Source organism: Uranotaenia lowii, chromosome 2, assembly GCF_029784155.1.
Source record: "Uranotaenia lowii strain MFRU-FL chromosome 2, ASM2978415v1, whole genome shotgun sequence".
Classification (NCBI taxonomy): domain Eukaryota; kingdom Metazoa; phylum Arthropoda; class Insecta; order Diptera; family Culicidae; genus Uranotaenia; species Uranotaenia lowii.
This window is the reverse complement of record NC_073692.1, coordinates 366048913-366074601: the sequence shown is the minus strand read 5'-3', so window position 1 is coordinate 366074601 and position 25689 is coordinate 366048913. Positions and strand designations below refer to the sequence as shown.

At 35.4% G+C, this 25689-nt stretch overlaps 1 protein-coding gene across 1 annotated transcript in view; it reads left to right on the top strand.

The window, feature by feature from the left end:
* The window catches only part of LOC129742912 (roundabout homolog 1-like), a 473757-nt gene that overhangs the window by 298487 nt on the left and 149581 nt on the right, over positions 1-25689 (top strand). The window contains exon 3 of the mRNA XM_055734853.1: positions 19537-19949. Coding sequence (XP_055590828.1) covers positions 19537-19949 — 413 coding nt within the window. The remainder of the gene's footprint in view (positions 1-19536; positions 19950-25689) is intronic.

The window sequence follows — 25689 nt, the reverse complement described above, 5'->3', positions numbered from 1 at the left end:
GATTGTTTTTATATTAATTAAAATGAAGTATTAACATATCTGTTTTTTCGAAGACTCACAAACAAACCCCTCTTCTTATCAAATGATAGCATTAATAAGCATATGGATTGATTTATACGAAAGTTCAACTTTTTTCCTTTGTATAATAATAGTTTTGAAGTTATTTGAGGATTATATGATTATTTTATAATTTTTGGATATTTATAAAAACAGACATTTTCTATGAGAAAACCTGTATTGCACAAATGGCTAAAAACCCTATCAAGTGATTAGATTTCAATGAAAAAATAACATGGGAACAGTGGGAGGACCTAAGGAATTGTATGATGGTAAAATTTCATTTGTATTTTAGGCCAAACAAATATTGCGAAATATTTATAATTTTTGCCCCCAAATGTATGCAGCAACATTATTCATCTTTTGAGTATATTTGTTTTTGAAAGAAAATGTTAAAAAATTCAATTGAATCCTGACAAAAATGATTTTTATTGATGTTTTAAGCTTTTTGTGCTTATTGGCATCAAAACAATAATTTAGAAAATGTACAGATTCTCACTGAAAAATTAATTTAAATTTTTTATAAGAGAAGATTTGCTGAGAAATTGCTAATATCTTTTTTTAGATGTGTAATAACGAATAAGTTTTTTTTTTAATTTCATATGTTCAAAATTGTTGAATTCAACTTTAACAACAAGCAAATCCGTTGAAGCTTCAAAGCTGGCTTACGCTGTGTAGAAGTGAGAGATTTTAAATTTTTAACATCTGCATTTAAAGCTCTCAAGCATGGGATTCAAAAATTTTAATCATTAAAAAAAATAATAATAATAAATCACATGTTCAAAACTGGATTCAAAGAGGTATTTTGCGTTATCGAAAAAAAATGTGTTGAAAAACTCGATTTCTCCAACTAGGCAGGCTTCGTTGCCTAAATGTACCACTAGTGTCAAAAAATCTACTTTTTGCAACTTGTTGCATTAATAACAATTATGATATAATTTGCGATAAATTTCGATGTTGATTAAATTTTAAATCGAAAAAAAAGCAAAATTTTTTGGGCAAATATGAAATCGTAAGAAAAATGATAATCTAAATCAACTTTTAAGAAATTTCCAATAACCATCGTAAACACGTTGGTATTGAGTAATTTTCCATGATTCATTCACGTCAAGCTTTGCTAAAAAAAATGATTTGGATAGCAGTTTGGTCAATTCGTAAATATGCCTAAAAAAGCTAAGAATATGCTTATTTGACATTAACGAGTTGAGCTATCAAAAAGCGAACTGATTTACGATAAATGGGCGGTCCTCCAATTGACACTCTATCCGGTCTCTTCCTTGTACCGTCTCAGAGACGAATGAGTGAGCCTACTCAAAGTCTCTATAATAAAAAAAAATCTTCCTTTGACCGGTGCGTAAAAAAATGTCACCTATAGATCTATAACGTGGATCATATCAACCGATGAGTTGGCATCGTGTTAAGATATCGGACAGCAAGCTCGGAGGACTGGATTTCAAATCTCAGTCGAGGATTTTTTTTTTGTTTAACTCAAATTTCTTAGGTAAAATCTTTTTTTTTTGTTTTTGTGGGGAAATCGAATCGTTTAAATATCGTTGTAGACATATCGCCTCCAATTTTGTAGCTTTATGCTATTTTAGTAAGTTTAAAACAATCTTTCATCTGGTAAATTTGTGTAGACACGAATGCCACAAGGTGTCAAAGTGTCATAAACAAACCTTAGAAAAAATCTCGGACATTTGTTTGATAATTCAGGGGAGCAGCAGAGGAAAATTTAAATTTTAACATAGCTTCAATCATACTATTTAAAGTTCTTGAATACAAAAAAATAAAATTGGAATTCAAATTTTCAAAATAACAGGTAAGGGGCGCCTAGACCATAATAGATTTTTTCCAGCAATTTTTTGCTGAACAAATTTTTACAATATCTAGCAATATCAGGGCATTTGGTTTCAAACTTTTCAACATAAAATCCGCACAAATCTTAGCCGAATTCGATGATAATTTGAAAACAAATCTATAACAAAGTGGTTAAAATCTGAAAAAAATCTTTTTTTTTTATCGAAACATGTCAGCAACGTTAAAATCCCTTTTCAAGCTCAAAAAAACTATTTGGATAAGACAAGCACAAAAAAATAAGCCTCAATCAGAGCTCAATTTTGATTATTTGTCCACATTACTTTGAAAACATGGAATGTCCGAATAAATCTGGGGAATCCGGATCGCATGCCCTACAATAAATAATATGGGGGAGTGGGGAATCATGGGCCACCTTTTTTCGTTGTTCCATAACTTCTTTATTATAAAAGATAAAATGAAAATAAAAAATGGTATGGTTTTCTACATTTTCTAGGTATCATAAGATATTTTTTTATAATTTTTAATAAGTTATTTTCCCCAAATTATGACTGTTTGAAAAAAAGCAATATTTTTTGGCTTTTGAAAAATGGTGGAGAATCGTGGGCCACCAAATCCAAATTGACCAGATAACATGCAAAGTTTATGAGTTGATCCCAAACTGTGGTTTCCTAATACTTTTCGTTATTTTAAAGCAATTTCAGATGATGAAATAAAAAAGAGAGCTGTGTATGATCGCATAGATTCAAAACCTGGCTCGCGAACGTTTTGCAAAATTTCTTATATAGGATGGACAAAATATTTTTCAAAACTCTTCATTTGTTATAAGAAAACTATACAGAGAGGAAAAACGTATTTTAAGTTATGAATATGTAAAAAAACATAAAAATATAGGTGGTTCAAGATGTGTGGCCCACGATTCCCCACAAACTATGATTGGCAAATTGGTTGCGATTGTGTGACTTTTTGATGTTTCATCAAAAATTCCTTTTCCACGTGAAAGATTTTGACAAAACTAAGATCATAAGCGTATGAGCATAGTTTTGTTATGCACTTTAGGTTCCCCATCGATGGAATTAGCGGGTGATTTTTTAATTAAGGAAGTAAATTTTTCTAACTTTTTTTTGCTTGATAAATAAAAGAAGCATATGATGCGTGTTTCAGTCCACTACATATAGACATATATGCTCACGCAAAGCGACGACGATGACTGTTGGTTTGAGATTTTTATCTCAACACACATCTGAGATATTAAAAGTGGCCCACGATACCCAACTCTCCCCTACATTTTTTCTCTTATTTTTTAAATGACGAAAATATTCCAACACTTTGCAGCGAATAAAGCATTATTTTATGATAAGGAAGTATTTTCTCTTCATTTTTTTTAATGTAACGACTTGTAGGGGGATGGATTCGTCTTTTCTTAGATTTTTCAAAATTAAAACAGATTACAAAATTATCAACACAGTTGTACCGGATAGGTTTTTCAATAACGATCCGCCAACTGTAACGTTGATAAAGTCGCGAATGCCATAAAGATTGTAAAACGACTATAATCGAAACAAAAAAAAAAAGAAAAAAAAATTACCAGTTTTTGATAGGAACACTGCAGAAATTTGGCTAGTGAAGTAGACAATGTGCAACTCGAGACCCCATACACCCAACCTTCGGGTAGTGGTCATATCACCTCTTGTCTGCAACTCCGATTCTCTACCTCCCCGTGGTACTAGCTGGGGTGCGAGCAACCTTAGCGGAGATCGGGTACCCAACCCCGGTGGATGCTTTGGTCGCATGCAGAATGAGTTAGGGGGCTTCGTACGCGTCTGTTCTCCATGTTAGGGGCGGCGTGCGGAGTGCAACAACGTCCTGGTGGTGTTCGGGACCCAAAACAGCAACATCACGACGGTCCTCCTGCGAGATAGTGGGGTTAGCTGCGGGCCTTGCGAGCCTGTGACTACTAAAAAAAACATAAACAACGAATAACGAACAACAAATTTCGGATGGAAATCGGCAAAGACCCACGCGACTGCAGAAATTTGAAAAAGTGAAGAAAGTGAGAAAGAACTTTTGAAAAACTTTTGAATTATTATTTGTATCGGGCTTTGCGGGGATTAAAATTAACTAAACCAGATAATCTGGAATGCTCACTTTGTAAGCATAGAGTATGAAAATTAATAGTGAAAAATTTAATTATTGAAATTTGAAACTCTCCAACTTTTTTTAAATTTTGAAAAATAAGGTTACTAAAGTTGACAAAATAGGATCATTTGACAGAACTGTGTATCGCTATTGAATTTTTATTTCAATTGGAATCTAAGTTTTGAAATTTTAATTAAAACTATTCTAACTGAAGATTTTGATGTATTTTTTTATTAAATTATCTTCTACTTATGGAAAAACGCTGAGTTTTGCATATCTTTCTCTAAATTACCATTCTCAAATTAATATTGTCAAAAAAAAAAGCTCTCAGAGTTCAATTGTGAATTTTATTGAGCGATTCTTTGAACATGAAAATTTCTATATTTTCAAACACATCTTATTTCTAATTTATTATTCTGTGTCTTGGAAGTTAAATTAAATTCTGAATTAATGTTTTTGAAGATAACTTTTGTCACATTAAGGAGAATTTTTCGCATAATCTTGTTATTTTTTTAAAGATTTTTTTTTGTAAAATAAATAAATTATACTTTATTTAAGATTTAAAAAATTTCAACACATTACATAAACACGATTTTTTGTGTTTTAATGCAATTAAAGTGAATTAAACATTTGGATTTGAATTATAAATTCTACAATTCCTGCTTCCCTCTGATTATAAATTTGATTCTCAATTTTGTATTTGAATTTCATATGTAATTTTATAGTGCGATCATAATTTGATACTTTTAATTGTGAGTCTGAATAAAAATCCGATTTCAGGATCTAAATTTCAGTGTTTAACTGTCTGGTTCTCCATGGAATTTGAAATTAATTCTGTTGTACTTTTTATTTTAGATTCTTTGTCGGAAATTTTAAAGGAACCTCCCAATAGTCATGAGGGAAACATTTATTCTTCTTTCGATGAAGGTCATAAGGTGATGGATAATGAAATGAAAAAAGTTTTCAAATATATTTCTAAATTTTTCTAATCCTCAGATTTTTGGGTGATGATGGAGTTATTAAATAAATTGTGATTTAGGTTTTGCATTTAACAGCTCAAATAAGCTTTTTAATTTTCAATAAATCAATAAACTCTTCCGCAATGTTTGCAGGTTATGGATTACCAATTAGTGTTTGCAGATATCAGACATAATGGTTATTTGAAGGCAATATAACAAACTCTTTACAGTTTCTTTGTAAATTTAAAATATTTTGTGTACTCTTCTGCTCTCTCATATGAAAAAAAATTGATTCATAAGGGCTCCCGTGAAAAATTTCCACGAACCTTCCGATGGCATAATCTGGTCCGGTTTTCACATATCATAGATTATGACTTTTCCATTCCGAGCCTTTTATTTATAAGTCATTGTTCTGATTTAAGTGATTGCACCTTAGTCATTTATGAAGTCAAACCTTGTAGACTGTGCATATTAGACCGCTGCAAGTATTGTATGAAAATTTCAAATTCTTAAGTTTTAACACCTCCCATTACTTTTTTTGGTTGTTTTTGCTGCCAGAAAAAGCAATTAAAATTTTGAAAGCGATCCATCCAGTCCTGAATGAGGGCAACGAGTTTTAATTTTGTATGGAAATTTGTGTGGGAAACCAAATTTTTCATTCAAAAATCGCCAGAGAAATTCTGTAAGTTCCTTTAAATTTGCAAACACATTGATTGAAATCATCAAAAGTTCAAGCAAGCAAAATCTGCCATTTTAAATTCTTTTCAATGGATTCTGATATTTTACTTTGAAATGGTTATAACTTTTTCCATACAATGTTTAGCTGCTTGCCATGTCAGCCAAAAATGAAGCTTAAGAATAATCTAAACCTTTAATTTAAAAACCAACTTCATTTCAAGATTATTTGAATTTTTGGATGATTTTATGTCGAGAAAACAGTTGCGTAGGTGATCGAGAAAATTGTTTTCAAGGCTTCTGACTCAACAATGAAACAAAGCTTTATTTACTGAATTCTGAGCCATGAGTCATACAGCTTCAGGACCAATAATAAATGTCATTTTTACCGTCACAAACATTCCCTATCCAAAAGCAATCAAACCCAACTGTTCCTACTAAAGGAAGGTAGCCAGACAGTCGATCAAAATGGCTAATCCACTCGGAGGCAACAGAAGGTATCTATTGGATAGTCGGTAGTAAATCTTAAGGGATTTGTCCTGCTGCAGTAGTTTATCGTTTGGGTAAAAAAAAAGGATCAGCAAAACCGTCCCAGACGCTTATTCACCAGAAGAGACTCAACGGAATGTTACACTTGCATATGATGAGCGAACCAAGATTGCGAATTGCATCTTCTTTCCTCACCCCAGCTCTAACCCATCACATGTAACTTCATAAACACTCAGAAGTTTAAAGTCACTACTGGTTGAGACTATTTATGAGTAGCACCGGCAGCTGACGTGAGTTGTAAATTTTCTGTACAAGCTGGCACGCGAGAATTGAACCATGCATGCATGTGTGTTCTATGGACTGTCTTGAAGAAACAAACTACCAACAACTGGTGGAACTTCAAGACTTCAACAACTCACCAGACGACAAAGATGAACAAATTTAAGTTGCTCGACTACTTACGATTTAAGTAAAATTGGAGTCTTTCCTGAAGCTTGAGGTCACAACCTATAAGTAAAATCCCCGGACAACCCAAACATCTACAAGATCCTCATTCTACAAACTTCAGCAATTGCCGGTGGAACGAAAATTCTGACACGTCAATCATAATTTTTGTTTACAGCAGCAGCAGCAACGAGGAACGTTTTTTGCTCCGAAACGAAAGAACGAAGGGACGGATGAATGGCAACAAGTTATGCTCCGAAGAGAAGGAATTCGTCCGTTTGGCGGAGGCTAAGGCGAAATGTGTTGGAATCTGGTATAGCGTGAGGCGACACGATTTCACGTCACAATTTTCCGACTCCGAATTGAACTGACATGCAATAATCAATTGAGTTATTTACACCGAGCAGCGAGGTGGATGCAGTCAGTCAGTAGCAAAGTCCCGGACCCATCAGCCAGACGAGATGTCCGGGAGTTCATTCACACTCGCTGCTGTTTATGCAAAAATAACTCGTAATTGAATTAAATCGCGCTAGACATGGATCCCGCGAGAGAGGGCGATCAGCTTGATCTAATCAATTATACACAGCAACAACCAACGGAGAAGGAGAAAGTTGTAAGAAGTAGTGACACTGAAAGGTGTACGGGAAACATGTTTGAAAATATTGATCAAACAAACATCAAGTCAATGTTTACAATCTTAAACATTTTATCTTCAGTTGAAAATTTTTAATTTCTAACAATCATAAAACAAAAATGATGATACTTTCATTTTTATTTCAGCTTGGTTTGCAAGATTCATGTTTTTCATACTCTGAACAAAAACATTTTGTGATAAAACTGTTATGTCAATGTCCATCAAATGTTATAGAAAGACACACATTTTTAAAACAAATGTGTTGTTTAAAATATACCGGAAAATGTGGATTTTTGAAAATTATTAATAGAATTTGACAAATTTTCTATTTCCAATCAAAGATCGTCTATTGCCATAATATAAACTTGTTGCATTTAAAACCACTATTCATATCACAATATTTTTGCTTTATTTTCTCAACTAAAAATTTGAATAAATCTACGTATGGAGAAAAAATCATTTTATTAGAATTGAAAGTAAGGAATCAAATGAAGGTCAGGCAACTGAAACTTTGAAATAAAAATAATATTCCCATCAAATAATCAGACTCAAAATCGTCTTTCCAAATGTATTCTATATCGAAAAATTCATACTTTTCTGGTTAAAAATAGGCTGTAATAGGCCTTACCCTTAAAGTCATTCGGGAAAGCATCTTAATCATCATTCCAATATACTGAAGAACTGAAATTTTGTAGAGACCAAGTATATTCTATGAAAATGATAATCAAGTTAACGAAAATAAAATAAAATTTGAGTTGAGAAAATCGGTTTATTGAGAAATGAGATACAGCGAAGCAAAGACAAAATTGGATTGTTTGTTTTAAGTAATTTTTTTTTTACCGGGAAATCCGTGATGGATGTTAATATATTCATCGGACCCCCAAATGTTTATGCATCGTCAGATAGATGTATTCTTGACAATTCCAGAAATCAAACAAACACTCAAATACTGCAAAGCTGTCAGAAATTATAAGCTATTTGAAAATAAAATTGTTTTTTTGGGACTTTTTTTCATTCGGAACCTACTACAGACAACCTGGTAAAACAAATTTACTTCATTTTGAAATAATTTGAGACTTGAATAAATTGCCTTCAAAATGAATCTAATATCATCGAAATCGGTCAACATTCTCGGCTACGGGTATAACAATCAACAAGTCAAATTTCTCGCAAACGGATATTTTGCGAACAGCTTTGGAAGGTTAAGAAACCAAATGAAAATAGCACATTGAATAAATTTTTATTTTTTAACCCTTTTTCGAGAACCTCAAACCAGACTCGATTCGAGATGCAAAACATATACAAGGGAAGTACCACTATGTGTTTTGCTTGATAAAATGCAGGTGATTGAAAATCTTTAAAATTTTCTTCTACAGTTTGTTTTACATTCTTCAAAGCATAAATTATGCATAAGTTTACATTTTTTTGGACGAAACAATTGACGCTGAGGACTTAAAATATGAAAAATGGGTGCGAAATAATATAGGTTCCACTGGACGTTGAGGACCAAAAATATGAAAAATAAGTGCGACATGATAAAAGTATCACTTATGGTTTCTGCAAAAATCAGTTTTTTTTTTTAATTTTCTGTTCAACAATGAAAAATAGTGCTTCTACAAACAACTTGAAAAGATATTTGCATTTTTAGACGTTCTCTTGAAATGCAAAGGTATAAAAGGGGTTTTTTGCTTCGTCCAAAAAAAATTAAACTTGTTTGGGCAGACCATTTCGAAGGTCTAAAGACACTTATATTGTCGACGATCAAAATAGAAAGAGGCATTTCATTTTATTCATGCTAAACATTGCAGTTTTTTGCGCCCTGATTCTCTTTATTATTCTTTAATCATTAATTATAATAATTATTATTATTATAATAATTATAATTATTATTATAATAATTATAATTTTTATTATTATTATAATTATTATTATTATTCTTCTTGGCAACACTTTAAAATTAAATTATGCCAAAATATCGAGGGGTTTTGATGAACTTTCTTAATTATTGGAATTTAAGATGATCAATATGTACAAGATTGGTCAAAACTCATGGTTGATTTATTTGTTGAACAATTTGAAATAAATTATAGAAGAAAATTTGGACGATTTTCAATCATTCATATTTTATCAAGCGAAAAACATGGTAGTACTATTCTTGATTCGCTCACTGTATAAGTTTGCAATTTAAAAAAAACTTCAAAATTTAAACACATGCAGAATAGGAAATTTCGCAAATTTATAAACTTGTTATAGGGCTATAATTCGTTTTTAAGATTTCAGATTTTCTATTTTGCTTCCGATTATTTATGTTTACGACATTAATTTCTTTAAAAAAAAAACAAGTTGCAAATTCAAAGTAATTATTGAATTTTATTTTGAATTTATCAAGCACACACACATAGGATCTCAGTAAAACTTCATGTTTCTTTGAAGAGATCTTTTTTCCTTAAAACTCTAAGCGTATATCTTTCGAAGTTATGATGGCTAGCATCTTACAAATGCTCAAACCACTAGACCACAGAAAGTGTACTATGTATGCCATGACCGGGATTCGATCTCATGAACCTTGGCGTAGAAGACTAGAGCTCAAACCTTTACGCCAAGGCCGCTGGCAAATTGCTGAACAGTCAAATTCAACAAAAAATCAAAATTTTCAATCAAATTGGAGGCCGCTTTTTTAAGATTTTCAAAATGTGAACTGTTGTTTTAAAGTGTTGTATTAAAACAACACCAGTCAAAATCCAAATATTTCGGAAACACGTACATATTTTTGAGTATTTTTAAACGACAATGTTCGTGTGAGATATTGAACGAAGCATGTGGAAAATTGCAAAAATGTTATTAATTTATATTTTTGAAAAAAAGTAGTCTATGGAAAATCGCTGATATTTCTACAGATTTGAAAATTCTAACCATTTTTTTAATCTCAATCTATCACAAACACCTTCCCACACTCAATTAACAAGGTTTTGAAGAAATTTGCAAAATCACATTGAAATGGTTCAAGAATTTCAAAAGTTATTTTCAACTTTTATAGGCCATAACTTTTATAACACTAAAAATAACGACTTCAAACCTGTTCAGTTGTGTTATCTGAATTTTTGATTGTTTCACTGAATCGATAACAGATATTCTCCGGTTTTAATAAACTTTCACTTTAAAAAAAACCCATACACAGATATACCGATAACTCATCCAAGTGTAGGTATTGGTTGGGCATCTTCTTACGCTTCAATGAAAGCTTATTTTGCGATCGGGAGAAAATGCAACTCTCAATCATGCTATCATTTTGTTATTGGTAGCTAATTTTGGTTTCTGTTTGCTGTCGATTCAGGCATCAAAAACTGCTCGAGATAAGATCTGATTTTAAAATTCTCGTTCTTGCTGAAGTTATTTACATTTGATTCAAAATTCATTAATATTTTAATTTTTATTAATAAAATCTACATTTCTTTTTCTAGATTCCAAAATCGTTTGAAATGTGGTACTTCATAATAAAAATTCTAAGTTCAGAATCCTGCTCCACTCTAAGATGTGGTTCTGGAAAAATCAGAACAATATCTTAGATACTTAAATGCTAAAGATAAGAATGTTTACATTTCTGAATCAGACTTTCACTCAAAATAAGATCTCAGTTACAAATTCAGATTATTTCTAATATTCAAGTTGGGGATAATAACACTAGTTACAGCATTTTTGAACTTGGTAAATTTAAGGTCATTTTTAATGTGAAATTGGGCGCTGAATCCGAAAAAGAAATTTAAAAAAATCTCAGTAGAACCGTTTTAGAGTTATGCTCCAAATATGAAATTTCGAAAAAAAAGTTTTTGTACTTAGATTAAAATATAACGGACGGCAAAACAGTAATTTTAAATCCCTCTTTTGCATATTAAAGGTGAATAGATTTTTTATCGATCATCTGAACACTATTTTTGCGTATGATCAACAGTTTTGTTGATATTAGTGACTTAATGATAGGAAAAATTATGAAAAACGCATTTTTAAGAGAAAATTTTGTTTCAGTGAAAGTTTTAGACTCGATGGTAACATTTAAAAATATGATTTTCTTTTGCGCTCAAATGTCAATTAAAAATAAAGATTTCAAGTGGTTGTTTATCAAAATCGGTTGAAAATTTAAGAAGTTATGACTACTTTACCATAACAGCAATCTTTGCAGTTTTTAATAATTTAACGAACTGCAGTACACTTATCATAGTATAGGAAGAATGAAATATGATAAATCTCACTCGCTCCAAGTCAAAATTGTTTATTAGCTTACCAGAAGGTCACATGCAAATTTCAGGAAAATCTGACCATAGGGAGGGGTTGCTTGAGTCTCAAGCGTGAATAAAATTTTATATGAATAATTCCCTTAAAGCCTAAGTTGAGATAAATATTTCACTCGAAGACTGTAACTTGATTGGATTTGAATTAGAAAAGTTATTGCGGTTCAAAGATTGTATTTTGGTCGAAAATTCTCGTATAAAACGCAATGCGTAAAAAGTACTCACTGCGTGTTGGACAAAATTTGCGGCCTTTGAACTGCAATAACTTTTTTACTTCAAGTCCAATCGTGTTGCAGTTTTGGGCTGAAATATTTGTCTCAACTTTACTGAGTTTTTTTTTAATTTCGTTTTCGGATTCAGCGCCCGATTTCACATCAAAAATATTGGTCAATCAATCAAGTTCACGATTTTTTTTTTTAATTTTGTAATTCAAAATGGATATGGATAATAATTTCTACTTTATAAGATAATGGAGTTTTTGAATGCATTATTGGAGCTAAAATTCAAAACTCATATCTAAAAATGGGAACTAGTTTTGATTCAACATATTCGTTATGAGTTAATAGCTGTTTGTATATTTTCGGATTCTTTTTTCAAAATTCGTTTCAAATGTTAAGTTAGGCTAAAAAAACATCCTAATGATAGTTATCTAAAAGAAATGCTTCAACACATTAATAAAAAACTACACCATGATAAGAAAACTTGCAAACGTTTATATTTTGAACGTCTACTGAACAATACCCCCCACTCTAAACTATGGAAAAATATCAACCAACTTTTGGGAAAATCTAAAACATCTCCATCGATCAATCCCATGCAAGGTGAAAACCTCATAACAGACAAAAAATGTGTTGCTGATAAGTTCAACAAATACTTTTCATCGATCGGATCAGATCTTGCCAAGGAAATACCAATTGAAAGGGAATATGATGTCTTGGCAAATATTAACGAAGTGCGGAACTCAATTTTTTTGCAACCAACTGATGAAACTGAAGTTAGATCGATCATACTTTCTCTTAAAAACAAAAAAAGCTGTGGATCAGATTATTTCCCTACCAGCGTAGTAAAATATAACAACATTCTTTTTTCGCCCATCCTCAAAAAATTCTTCAACATAATAATAGAATCAGGAAGTTTCCCGGATTGTCTTAAAACAGCAAAAGTGACTCCTATATTTAAATCGGGTAATCCTGAAGATGTTAATAACTATCGACCTATATCTAGTCTCAGCGTTTTTAGTAAAATATTTGAGAAATTGCTCATAAATAGAATTCTAAGTTTTCTTAATAATAATAACGTTCTTTACAAAATGCAATACGGGTTTAGAGCAGGTTCAAGCACCCTCATCGCGATATCTGAACTTGTCGATTCCATAATTGAAAATATAGATTCTAAGAACATAGTTGGTGCATTATTTCTAGATTTGAAAAAAGCCTTTGATACACTTAACCATGACATCTTACTGGCCAAATTAAACAAATATGGACTAAGTGGAATAGCTAACGATATTATCAGAAGTTATCTCGAAAACAGAAAACAATTTGTTGTAGTTGAAGGAGTAAATAGTGAACTAAGGAATATAGGCATAGGCGTTCCTCAAGGCAGTAACATTGGGCCATTACTCTTCCTTCTTTATATAAATGATATAAGTAATCTTCCACTAATTGGCACATCTAGGCTTTTCGCTGATGATACAGCTCTGTTCTATTCAGGAAAATCTGCAAGTTCTATTATAGATTACTTGGAGAATGATTTAAAGCTGCTATCAACATATTTCAACAGCAATTTACTCTCACTAAATTACGCTAAAACTAAATATATGTTGTTTCGCTCGTCGAGGAAAGTAATACTACCACACAGGGACCCATATATGAACCAGTTTGTCATACAAGAAGTACATAGCTTCAAATACTTATGTATTTATTTAGACAATACTCTCTCGTGGAAAAGTCATATACAAAATTTAGAAAAAAGAATTTCACCACTCTGTGGAGTGCTCTGGAGGTTAAAACACTTTGTTCCTCAACATGTTCTGTTGAAATTTTACCATGCATTCATCCACTCAGTATTACACTATCTCATATCAATTTGGGGAAGAGCATCTCAATCACTTTTACAAAAACTACAATCTCTGCAAAACAGGTGTTTAAAAAATATTTACAGGCTTCCCATGCTATACCCAACTAAACTTATTTACTCTTCCAGTTCCCATAACATTTTACCTTTAGTAGATCTTTGTGATTTCCAAACCATAATGTATGTTTTTGATAATCTGCACTCATCAAATACTATCCAAAACCTGACCTTTACTACTGGAGTAAGAACACACAACACCCGCCGTTTGAATTATTTGCAACGTTGTCGATCGATAACTACTTTAGGACAGAGAAGAATTTCCTTCATAGGACCAACAAAATACAACAACTTACCCAATGAATTAAAAGAAATAAATAGTCGCCCAACTTTCAAAATAAAATTGCTTCAAATATTCAAAGAAAAACTTAGTCAATAAAACAAGTCGAACAAAGCTAGTTTTAAGAATTTTTTAATTTGTAGCGTTAATCCTTTGTAAATTTTAGTTTAGATGTAGAATGTTTTATAATTTTTTTATAAATTTTTTTGTTTAATTGAAAGTGAATCTCTTAAAAGGAAATCTCTTTCCATTGAGATTCATAGTTGTAAGTTAGTTAAATTAGTATCGTCACATTTCCTCGCACTAGATTATAAACATTTTGAGTTCTCAGCATGAGTAAAATTTTGTTCGCGTTTTTAGTTTAATATTTCTTTGTCCAATTGCTGCCAGACGTGCTGAGAACAGTAGCGTCCATTACCAGGGGGCTCAATCGAGCCTTTTGGTGTGGGGGAGTGTGGTGGGTCGCTACAAAAAAAAAAAGAAAAAAAAGAAAAAAAAAAGATACAATGCATATATTTAAGTTTTGATACAGATTATCTAAGCAATGGGATTAACTTTCATTAAGCGTAAGGAATAATTTTCTTATTTTTATTCCCTAACAGAACTGCCTAATTAAAATAAACATTTATGTACAGTTCTGTTAAAAATTCCAAATTAAACAAACTTAATACGTGATAAGAAAACATAATAAAGAAAAAAATATTGAAAATTCAGCCTGACATTCATAAACCTTCAGTTTTACATGAATGGAATTTTCTTTTATTCAAAATTTACCAGCATTAGTAAACATTTATCACAGCTTTAATCCAAATGATGATTTCAGAAATCCAAAATTAAGTCCAGACTCAGCATCATACTGATTAGTATATCTTGGTTAGTATTTGTACAACTTAAAATTTATTTGAATAATATTTCGTGTATCAATGAATGGTTCGAAAAATCTAGCAGTTGCTTCACTATTTGGTGCAGAGTGTATCTTAAACTTATTCATTTTAGCTCAAAACATGTTTAAAACATTGACATCATTTTCGAACATAACTCGATAGTACAAAATCTGTATTGGCTTCCATTTTTTCAAAGTTCAAAACATGGGTGGCCAAGATTTTCTCCTAAATTGCCTTTTTTTCTGCTAGTGGACAGCAGAATCAAAATTTCTTTCCGAAAATTTTTGCATCATAAATCCGTCTGTGATCACTTTATATACGTTGAAGGAAAAAGATGATTGCATATATTGAGAGGTATTTAGGTTTGAAAAACCTGCAAACGTTTTTTCTTTCGATGTACATTAGGAGCCTACAGGCGGATCCATGATGCAAAATCCACAAGCTTCATAATTATGTAATTTTGGTGAAAATGACAGAGAACTTTTTATGGTTTGATTTCAAAATAATGGAGCCAGTATTTTACTTTAACGTTTTCACAGATAAATATTTCACTTTATAATAATTAAAAAATTAAGGAATTTTAGATTTTCAGTTCAATTTTTCATGAAATAAATTAAAAAGACTAAGACGCGTAAAAGTCGGGAAAAATCAGGTTAACGCCTGATTTATTCACTGAAAGACAAAAGTTTTCAAAATTTACCAAGAATATTTAAAACATCTACATAATAGTGTTTTATGTCTCATTGCATAAATTTGAAATATTAAAATCAGTATCTTTCTTTTGTATAAAAAAAAAAGTTCATACTGAATGATATGATGAAAAACTTTCAAGGAAGTGTTTTTTTTAATCTCGATTCATATCATATGCTTCCAACCAAAAAAAAAAAAGTTGCAAGATAAATATAATACATTTTCTGAAAATGAAGGCTCTCCAGTTACATTCTGATTATGAATAGAGTTTTTAAGATTTTCTGACTAAGTTTCGCATATACATACATATGTAATTCTGCATTACATCAACTTGAAGCTTTTTCCTTTCTCTCGTAGAACTACTTTTCTACTGCATATTTAAATCCTTAAAATGCATACCATGTAGTCATCTTTATCAAGTGTTTTCTTCTGCATTCTTTACTAAATAATATTGATTATGTTCGCGACCAAAGTTATCTTTCCTGTGGTGAAATCCTTCAAAAATGTGAAAAATGGAAATTTGTCACAAAACCTCTGGAAAAGTCGCAATGCATATAAGGATTTTTTTTGCCTGAATTTGCTCCTACTCGCAAACTTTTCTTTAAATCTTATTCGTCCCAGATTCTTTTACCCGTTAGAGTTCTTGGAGTGTTGATTTCACACTCATGACCAAAAACGCAATGCCTCTCTTGTTTCTTTATAGATTTGTATAAAATTTATAGTTTTTGAAACCGTTATTTAACTCAAGTATTTTTCTTAGAAAATATTTAGCAGCAACTTTACATTTTAAAGTTGTTCTAGGTCAAGTAAAAACTAAAAAAAAGTCTTAAACAAGTCTGTTGACAATAGACTGAGTTGATTAGGAATCATTTTGAATTTCTTAAACCCTGGGGTCTCAAAAGCTTAGTTCTCGTCCATGATTTTATGCAAAATTTTTAGCAACGTTTACATGAGTAATATATGTTTATGTTTGTATGGGAAAATTGATTGCTCTGTACTGAAATATCATCATCGTTTTTGTTTCTTCTGTGGAACCGAGTTTAGTAATGGATTTTGTGTCAATTTATAAATTTATTAAAGGAAATTTTCCACTTAACACTTTTTTTTGTCTTGAAAGATCGAAGTTTTGGTCTTCGACTTTCAAGTTGGTTAGCGAAAAATTTCCTTAGAAGAATTTATGAATTGGCACAAAACCCATAACTAGGCTTAGTGCCACAGAGAAAACAAAAATGATGATGAGTTTTAAGAACAAAATATTTCATTTTCCTATACAAACATAAATGGTCAAATTTACCCAAGTGTTTAAAAATTCTCCGAAAAATCATGGATGAGTTTTGAACGAAAACAAAGCTTTTGAGACCCTAGGGTTGAAAAATTCAAAAATGACCCCAAGTCGACTCAGTCTAATAGACAAGCTACCAAATGCTTACAAAAAATTCACTTGGTGCCTTAGAAAGCTGAAGTTATTAGCAATATACTGCGCACATATTTTTTTTAAATTATTTTTAAGATCATAACCTCATAACATGTATAAAAGTAATTTAAAAATTGTACTTTTCCTTCAGTGAATCGTCAAAATTGTTTTAGTCAAAGTAGAAAATTTTTGAAAAGTGAATTGGAATGTTGACGTAATTTGACACATTATCGCATTTTAGGATTCTCAAAAGACGAAACAATAGTGTCATACGACACTCAAGAGCGGATGATGGTTAATCACAAAAATCAAAATACCTTCGATTAATTCCAGATTTTATTTGTTAACGCTTCGTTAAAAAAAATTTCAGAACAGGATATTTTTAAATTTTAGGTGCAAGAAAGATGTTGAACGCTTGTTTTTTCCGACAATTGCAATATTTTATATTCCTTAATAATGATTGGATTTTTTTCTTGCATATTTAATTCAACATGTTTCGCGTGAGCTTTCATTACGTCGTGTGAAATCATCAATATTCAGCGAAAACGGCTAAAAAATAAGGAAAATAACTTTAAAATTTATATAACACATCCAGAATGTATTGACCATACCACAAATATTCTAAATCAAACGAAGTTGCTACAAGTTTATGTTAGTGTTTTTTTGTTATAAAACTGTATGTTTACATTACACATACAACGACGTAATAGAAGCTCACGCGAGATGTTAAACCTAGGAGATCATTTGCCTTAATTTAAAAATCTTGACAAACAAGGAAAGTTAAAGATAGTCACGACATGAAGTTATGAGAAAGGCCAAACATCACTTTTAAGGTGTTCAAAGATTGGAAATAACACCTATTTGCCTATACGCCTAATAGGAAAGTGTACTGAACAAAATCTTTTTGGTGCTTTGATAATCGAGTTTTCGGACATTCAAACCCAACCTTTACACTAAACAAAGGTACTGAAAGTTAAAAGAATTTCAAAAAAAAAAAAATAGATAACTTGAACACTGCTTAGGACATTGGAAGTCGTTGCCATTTTCATCGTCAAATGAGCCACTGATAATTTTCGGAAGTTTGTAAATTCCATAATCTACGTACAGGCGTTACGAACAGGATTATCATGCTAACTGAAAACGAGATTCCTAAAAAAAAATTGAGAATACCATGTACATCCCACAAACACGAGTTAATCTGTTTCTGAAATATGGTTGGTACAGCCGGTTTCCCAAAATGGAGCTTCCGAAAAAACGAAAACTCTTCAACCGCTTGGTGTTGGCCCCAGTTTTGAAGGGGTATTAAACTTTTCACCGAAATAACAGATGTTCCATCACACTAGACATGGATCATCCATCAGGTTTCCAAACGTAGGTACGGTACATGTTTCTCGTTCATATGGCGACCGTGCCAAACAGCATCCATCCACTAGGAGATAGGTTGGTTGTTTCGTTTGGTTCATTGGGAGGAAGCTGGCTGACAGATATTCGAAAATAGACTCGGTTCAAAAGTTCAACCGGTGTGTGTTCGAGATGCGATGCTAGATGGTTAGAGCACAAGGGATCATCTTTTTGACAGGCTTTTTGCTTCTGCACTTGAACGTGTGCGCTGCGAGATAGACAGATTTTCACCTAGCCAGTTTCACCAGCCGAAATCCTGAAAGGATGTGCTTCCCCCTTTTATTGGGGGATCCTTTTTTTCCGGGAGAAAGTCAAAATGCTTCAGCACCCAGCGACTGGTGCTATCTGCTTTGCATATCAAATCCTCTTCGTGTCTGTGAGGGTGTGTCTGTGCGAAAACGATGAGCTGGAAGTGATAGCCGGCAGCTAAAATTTTGCTGCTGATGTTGCTTATCTGACACGAAACGATTCATCCAAAGTTGCCCAAAATATCGAACCGACAGCTATCAGTTTTTGGGTTTTCCGCCTGGCAAAAGTTTCCCGAAACCAGGCAGCCTTGAAACTGATTCGGATAGGCAGATTTGATTAAAGTTTAAAATTAAAGTTCACCCACACATCGCTGGGTGAGCTACTCTCATTCGGGGGAAAACTAAAATTGGGAGCTGTTATGGAAAATTCCTTTGTTCGTAGACTTTTCTAATGTTTTATTTTTCTATCTTCTGAGAGTGGGTGGCAACAAAGAATCATTTGAGGGCAACAGACACACTTTCCCGGAAACACCGGAAGGGAAGCGATTTATCAAAATTAAATGGAAGTTTAAATGGCAGGAACATGGCTGCGGATCGGTTTTTTTTTTGGAAGAGGCCAAAGGTTAGCGTCGTTTTCGAATCTGGCGAAAATGTTGCTTTCGCCAGAGAAAAAGCACAAGTGGTTGCGAATTCCTTCGGGTGCCGCTTGTTAGAACTCCCCCAACAGGAGGAAATGGCTCAAGATTTATTGCTCGAGTGCGACTTTCAGTGTTCTTAGAAACTTCTTGTGCAGCTTCCCTAGTTTAGAGAATAGTTTTATCGAGCTCGGTCTTGCCGTCGTGGTTCGAAGATAAGTTTTTTGTCTTCTAATGGCAGTACGCGAACTATTCGCGTCTAAGATAAATTTTGTTGGAATTTATTTCTCAATCGTGAAGCCCTCAGTTGAAGACAAATTTAACAATTTTTTTTCTTCTTTCTTCTCAAACAGGTCAATACCGATCACCGAGAATCACGGAACATCCATCGGATGCCATCGTTCCGAAAAACGATCCAGTAACGCTTAATTGCAAAGCTGAGGGAAAACCTCAACCGGTGATCCAGTGGTACAAGGATGGGGATCCGATAAAGCTGGACTCGAACCACGTCCTCCTGCCATCCGGATCCCTGTTCTTCCTGAGGACAATCCACAGTAAGAAGGAGCAGGACGATGGAGTGTATTGGTGTGTGGCCAGTAATAAGGCTGGCACCGTTCATAGTCGAAATGCCACGTTACAGGTGGCGGTTTTAAGGGATGACTTCCGGTTAGAACCAAAGAATACTAGGGTGGCTGCGGGTGAGACGGCACTGCTGGAGTGTGGTGCCCCAAAGGGCAATCCGGAGCCGACGATCCTGTGGCGGAAGGTGAGTTTCTTATAAAAAAATATTGAACATTTTTCACTATGACTTCCTCCAAAGCTTATTATTTTAGAAGACAAATCTAGAACTTCAATTCCAAAACTTGAAATTCAGACTAAAGACTTGTTCAGACTTGTTTTTCAACAGTCTTCTGCTCAGACAAAACCATCAACTAGCTATCATTATGACCAGACTCCCAGCTATCATTATGACCAGACAAGAGACCAATATTCATCATCATATCTGAAAAATACAAATCTATTTTTATGTTTATGTTTATTGTTCACGGTCTTCGATAACTCAATATCATACAGACTGGTTACTTAAACTACGCTTAAAACCATCCTTACTTATATTAAAATCAAAATACCCATACACTTGGTAGAACAATCTACAAGAGATGTCAAATGGGTTATAAAATTCATTTCTTCCATGATTGTTTAATCTTAGAGGCTCGAAATTTCTTAGGGAACGAGATGGGACATGATACGGTATCATTTCGATGAGACTGGCACTATCTATATTCCCGGATATGACGTCGAATATAAACAAACGACGAAGCAGCACAGCACGTGAGCCGATTGGTTCGATATTCAACATTCCACATCGGTCATGGTAGGAAGTCTCTGAGGTTCATTCCATGATAAATTTGGAAGCGCGTATCGCAGGAACCGCCTCTGAACTGACTCAAGTAGTTTCAGCCCTCCAATTGAATAAGGTGCCCATATTTGGATACTGTACTCCAAACCGCTGCGGACGAGTGAGCAGAATAATGCTTTGAGAGTGGTAATGTCACTGAATTCTTTGGTGTTCCCTACTAGAAATCCCAGCACAGTTTATGCTTTTGCCACGGTTACAGCTAAATGCTCCTTGAATGTCAGAGATTTATCCATAATCACACCAAGATCCCTAATAGACTCAAATTTTTCAAGAGAGACGCTACCAGCTGTGTACAGATGGGTAGGATGACTCCATCGGCGGGGAGCATCTGAGTAGTATGCGTCCGATCCCTTGATCAAAGCTACAAAGATAAGGCAACATCTTCTGCGTAGCGGAGGTCAGGGGTGCGCCGCGAACGTGTGTAGGATACCCCAATGTCGGGAGGTATCCGAGTAGTGCCGCTTCCTAAGAGGGAAACTGCGGGGATAAGACTATACCTTCCTCGTAGCGGATCTCGAGGGAAGAGGGTTAACCACTGTCGGGGGATACCCACGGGTAGAGAGGCTCTCGACGCCGGGCGAGCCTCTCGAGTCGGTGTAGGATGTCGTCACCGTCGGGAAACATCCGAGTCGTAGCGTTCCAAGTCCCGAATATGTGCCGTGACCGGCGCGAGTCTAGGATAAGCTGCTTTCGATCTGGCACACAAAGGGGAGAAAAATCCGCGGGCCAAAAATCCTAGGGTTGCCAGCCAAGGGGAATAAAGAAGACCGGACAACGGTTGGAGTAGACTGACCCCATCGACGGGGGGCTGTCGAGTAGAGTGCGTCCGACCCCACGGTTTGAAGTTACAAAGATAAGACAATACCTTCTGCGTAGCGGATGCCGTGGGTGCGCCGCGTTCGTGCGTAGGATCCACTTTCGGGGAGTATCCAAGTAGAGCGGTTCTCAACGACAGAAGCTGCGGGGATAAGACTTGACCTTCTTCGCAGTGGAAATCGTTGGGAAAGGGTTATTCCACGTTCGGGGAATACCCACGGGAAGAGTGGCTTGGGTGAGCCATTCGAGTCGGAGTAGGGTGACGTCTTCGTCGGGAATCATCCGAGTCGTTGCGTTAAGTCCCGCGCGTGTGCCGTGACAGGCGCGAGTCTAGGATAAGCTGCTCTCGATCTGCCACACGACGGGCAAGGTGGCAAACTTCGAACCCTGGAGATAAGAGGTCGGGCTTCGAGTCGTTAGAGGAGAGGTCAGGCCTCAAACCTTCAGGCGGAGAGGTTTGTGTGGTCAACCCCGAGTCTTTATGATAAGAGGTCGGGTCCCGAGTCGTAAGAGGAGGGATCAGGCCCCTTTACCAACAAGAGGAGGGGTACAAGTGGTCACCTCGAGTCATTACGAGGAGAGGTCAGATTTCAAGTTGTTAGAGGAGAGATCGAGCCTTGAATCGTGCAGAGGAGAGGTAAACCTCGAGTCGATCCGAAATGAATAATGAACAAAATCCGAGTTTGATGCGTACACACGTTTGCTCGAAGTGTGCGCAATGACGAAGAGGAACTTCGCTACACGAAAGAGACGGTCTTACTGCTATGAGATCACCTCCCCCTCTTCCTAGATTGCTAGTCTGAGCTGAGCGATCAGCTCTATAAACTTGATAACTAGCAGAAAACTCGGTGCTATTGATGCCCGCATGCAACCAGGTTTCAGAAAAAAACAATCACATCGTACTCACATTCAGCCAGTGCGATGAACAGCTCCCTTGTCTTTGTACGCAAACCTCTAACGATTTGGTAGTAAATCGTCAATTCGTGTTTGCGATAAGGGTTCACGGTTGAGGCGCACAGCTTGCTCGAAAGCGACGCAATAGCTACGTCGGTATGGTACAATGAATAAACAATATCATCATTAGCTTGTAGATGTTCACTCGCGTCGATGATTTGATGGGCGTCGCCAGAGACCGACGGCTTGTTTATGAATTGTGTTTTGAACAAGTTCAGTGTGAAAGTTTGTGCAAGTCCGGTTGGATCCACGGGATCGGGTCAGTAAAATTCTTGCTATTTATGGTTGTTACCATACTCCTCTAACGACTTGAGGAACAACCGTATTAATCATAGGGTCCAGGTCGTGTCTTTTACCGTAAGAACCCCGATAGAGTGTCTCTTATAGTGGACAGCGCCTGTCGCAGCACCGCCCTAGGCTTTATGTCACGACTCGGATGACGTTTCTTTTTGTTAAGTTGAGGTCCGCACTACTCGTTTTTTTGCAAATCGGGTCTAGGATGGCCCGAAAGGTAACTCGAGTTATCACATTACTCATTGGTCGTATGCATGAATCGGTGTCTTGACCCCCGAAATGAGTTTCGGACTCTGACACCTCTAACACCTCGTCAACAAGCAATCGCTTTATCATGTACTTCGTGAATTTTTTTCTGGTATATCGAAACTGATAATCAGCTGAAGTCTAAATAAATAGAAGAATCCTTCTTGACTCAGCATATACTAAACTGTCCCAATACTTCAATTACCTGGACGCAGTGATAGGTTCCCAATAAAGACCCCCACATGTAACAACGTTTGTCCAGAGCAACTTGCTAGGCTGCTCAACCGTATCGCTGAACTGATGACTATTTTATTTCCATGTTGTTCCATCTCACGAAATAACCTGATGATCAATATTCCTCCAAATCACTCGGGCACCCCACATACGCCACTTGGTCTAACCAGCTCGCTTGTTGCGCCTCTGCTCGTTCCCGGACAGTCTTCTGACATTCTCACAACATGCCCTGCCCAGCATATCCGTCCAGCCTTCGCCATCTTCTGGATACTGCGTTCGCCGTAGAGTCGCACGACCTCGTGGTTCAACCTTCGTTTTCACACTTAGTTGTCCTGCACGCCGCCATAGAAGGTTCCTAACAGTCGTCACTCGTATACTCCGAGTGTTCGCAGGTTCTTCTCGAGCAATAACCGATCTAATGTGCGTTGTTTACAGGTTACACTTCGTGCGAGGGCTAATTTTTCTCGACCGCAGTTTCTTGTAGAGTCCATAGTAGGCACGACTTCCGCTGATCATTCGCCGCCAGATCTCCCGGCAGGTGTCGTTGTCTAAGGTCATCAGTGAGCCAAGATAGACAAAGTCTTCGACTATCTCCAGCTCTTCGCCGTCAATCGTGACCTTGTTATTACAAGACAGGCGGGTTCGGTCGGTATCGGATCCACAGGCCACCATATACTTCGTCTCGGACGTATTCCGTAACCCAACACCACTGATGATCTGCCGACAATATCAATGTCTTCGGCAAAGCAGATAAGTTGGCTGTATCTGTTGAAAATCTCAACTGATGACATAACCTTTTTTTTGCCGCATAGAATCGCCGAAGTGTTCGATTCATGTTAGAGCAGCCGTGGATTTTTTGCAGGTATGAACTGATATCAGATCAGTAATCCACACCATCCATTCTTTTATACGGTATCCAGTTCTCCTTTATCTTGATCGCTCAGCAATCCAAAGTACTTTGGTTGTCGTTCATAAAATTCACTTTTTTTACATTCACTGCTGAGACGCTGCTCGTAAGTAACCGGTTAAACTTTACGTTCTTACGTCTTAAGTAACAGCCACGCTAAAACGTTGTAGATTATTCAATGTTAAGAAATACCTCTTTTGATTAAAAAAGAAGTACACTTCATATGTCCTCCGTCAGCCTTTTATTTGCAAAGAATCCAGCCAGTTTTTCTACGGCTTACTCAAAAGTCGATAGGCTTAACGATGTATTGGCAGGTACGGTAGGAAAATTGAACCAGTCTAGACTTGAAAGAGCTAGCATGAAAATAAAAACGGATTTTTGATAACATTTATTTATTGAGACTAATAAAAAGTGATGTACTTCCACTGACTGATGTGACTCTATCCGCTATCAACACCTCGTGCTGGTTCCCCGAACGGGCTTGCTTAAGTCCGTAAAAGATTTTGTTGGACTAAAACCTTGTCTTCCAAGTCATGACTTCCAATGACATACGCGGGAGGCAGCTTCGTAAAAATCATCTCCTCAAGGTTGCCGTACAACGCCGTTTTAACATCGAATCTTATGTATAAAAATGGAGGCGTTTTCTTTGTAACACCATCACGTATAAACGGACGGTCGAAATGAAGTGAAATTTGGTATTCGAGGGTTTTTCGAGCCAGAGATGGTTTGTATAATGGTTGAAAAATCTCACTTTTTATGGAAGGAGGGCTTCGATACAAAATCATATCCTTTTGCTATCTTATATATAAAAATAAAGGCGTTTTTTTTTGTAACACCATCACGTATAACTGGACGGTCGGAATGTAGCGATCTTTGGTATCCGAGGGTTTTTTGGGAAATAAATTGTTTGTGTAATCGTTTCTTGAATCCCTCTTTTTATGGAAGGGAGGCTCCCGTACAAAATCAACTTAAAAGATTAAACATTTTCTTATGATTAATTAAGTAAAAGGTAAAACGAAGTTTACCGGGTCAGCAAGTTGTTTGACAAATATTTTCTTTTTCATTGCTACGGATACAACGATGCAGAATATAGGGTGACGAACGACCGGCGCAAAATTTTTATCTTTGTCCGTCTCGTATTGTTGGCTGAAACCTTGGGCTACCAGCTCTCCGGCAATACAGTCGTACGTGTCTTTGGTTTAAATCGATTCTCCTGGACCGAAGTTTCCACCGAAAAAGCAAACCGCTTCGGAGCAACAACTCCAAGACAAATACTCATGTTCAACGTTTTCAACCGCGAAACTTAGCTGAGGTTCGAAACCTTCGAATGCTTCTACATCTTCTTCCGCTGTACACAACGCTCATCTGACAGGTTGTTCTCTACGGGCACGAAACTTTGATATTGCTCGAGCGGGACCTGCACACACTCGGAGTATTCGAGCGACGAGTGTAAAGAACCATCTTTGGCTGCGTGCAGGAGAACGAAGTGTGGAGGTAAAGGATGAAGCTCGCGCGACTCTACGGTGAACCTAGTATCCAGAAGTTGCGAAAACTGAAGGGATATGCTGGGCAGGAAAAGTTGCGAGAATGCCGGACGACTGTGCTGCAAAACAGATGTTCACTGCCAATCCGGCA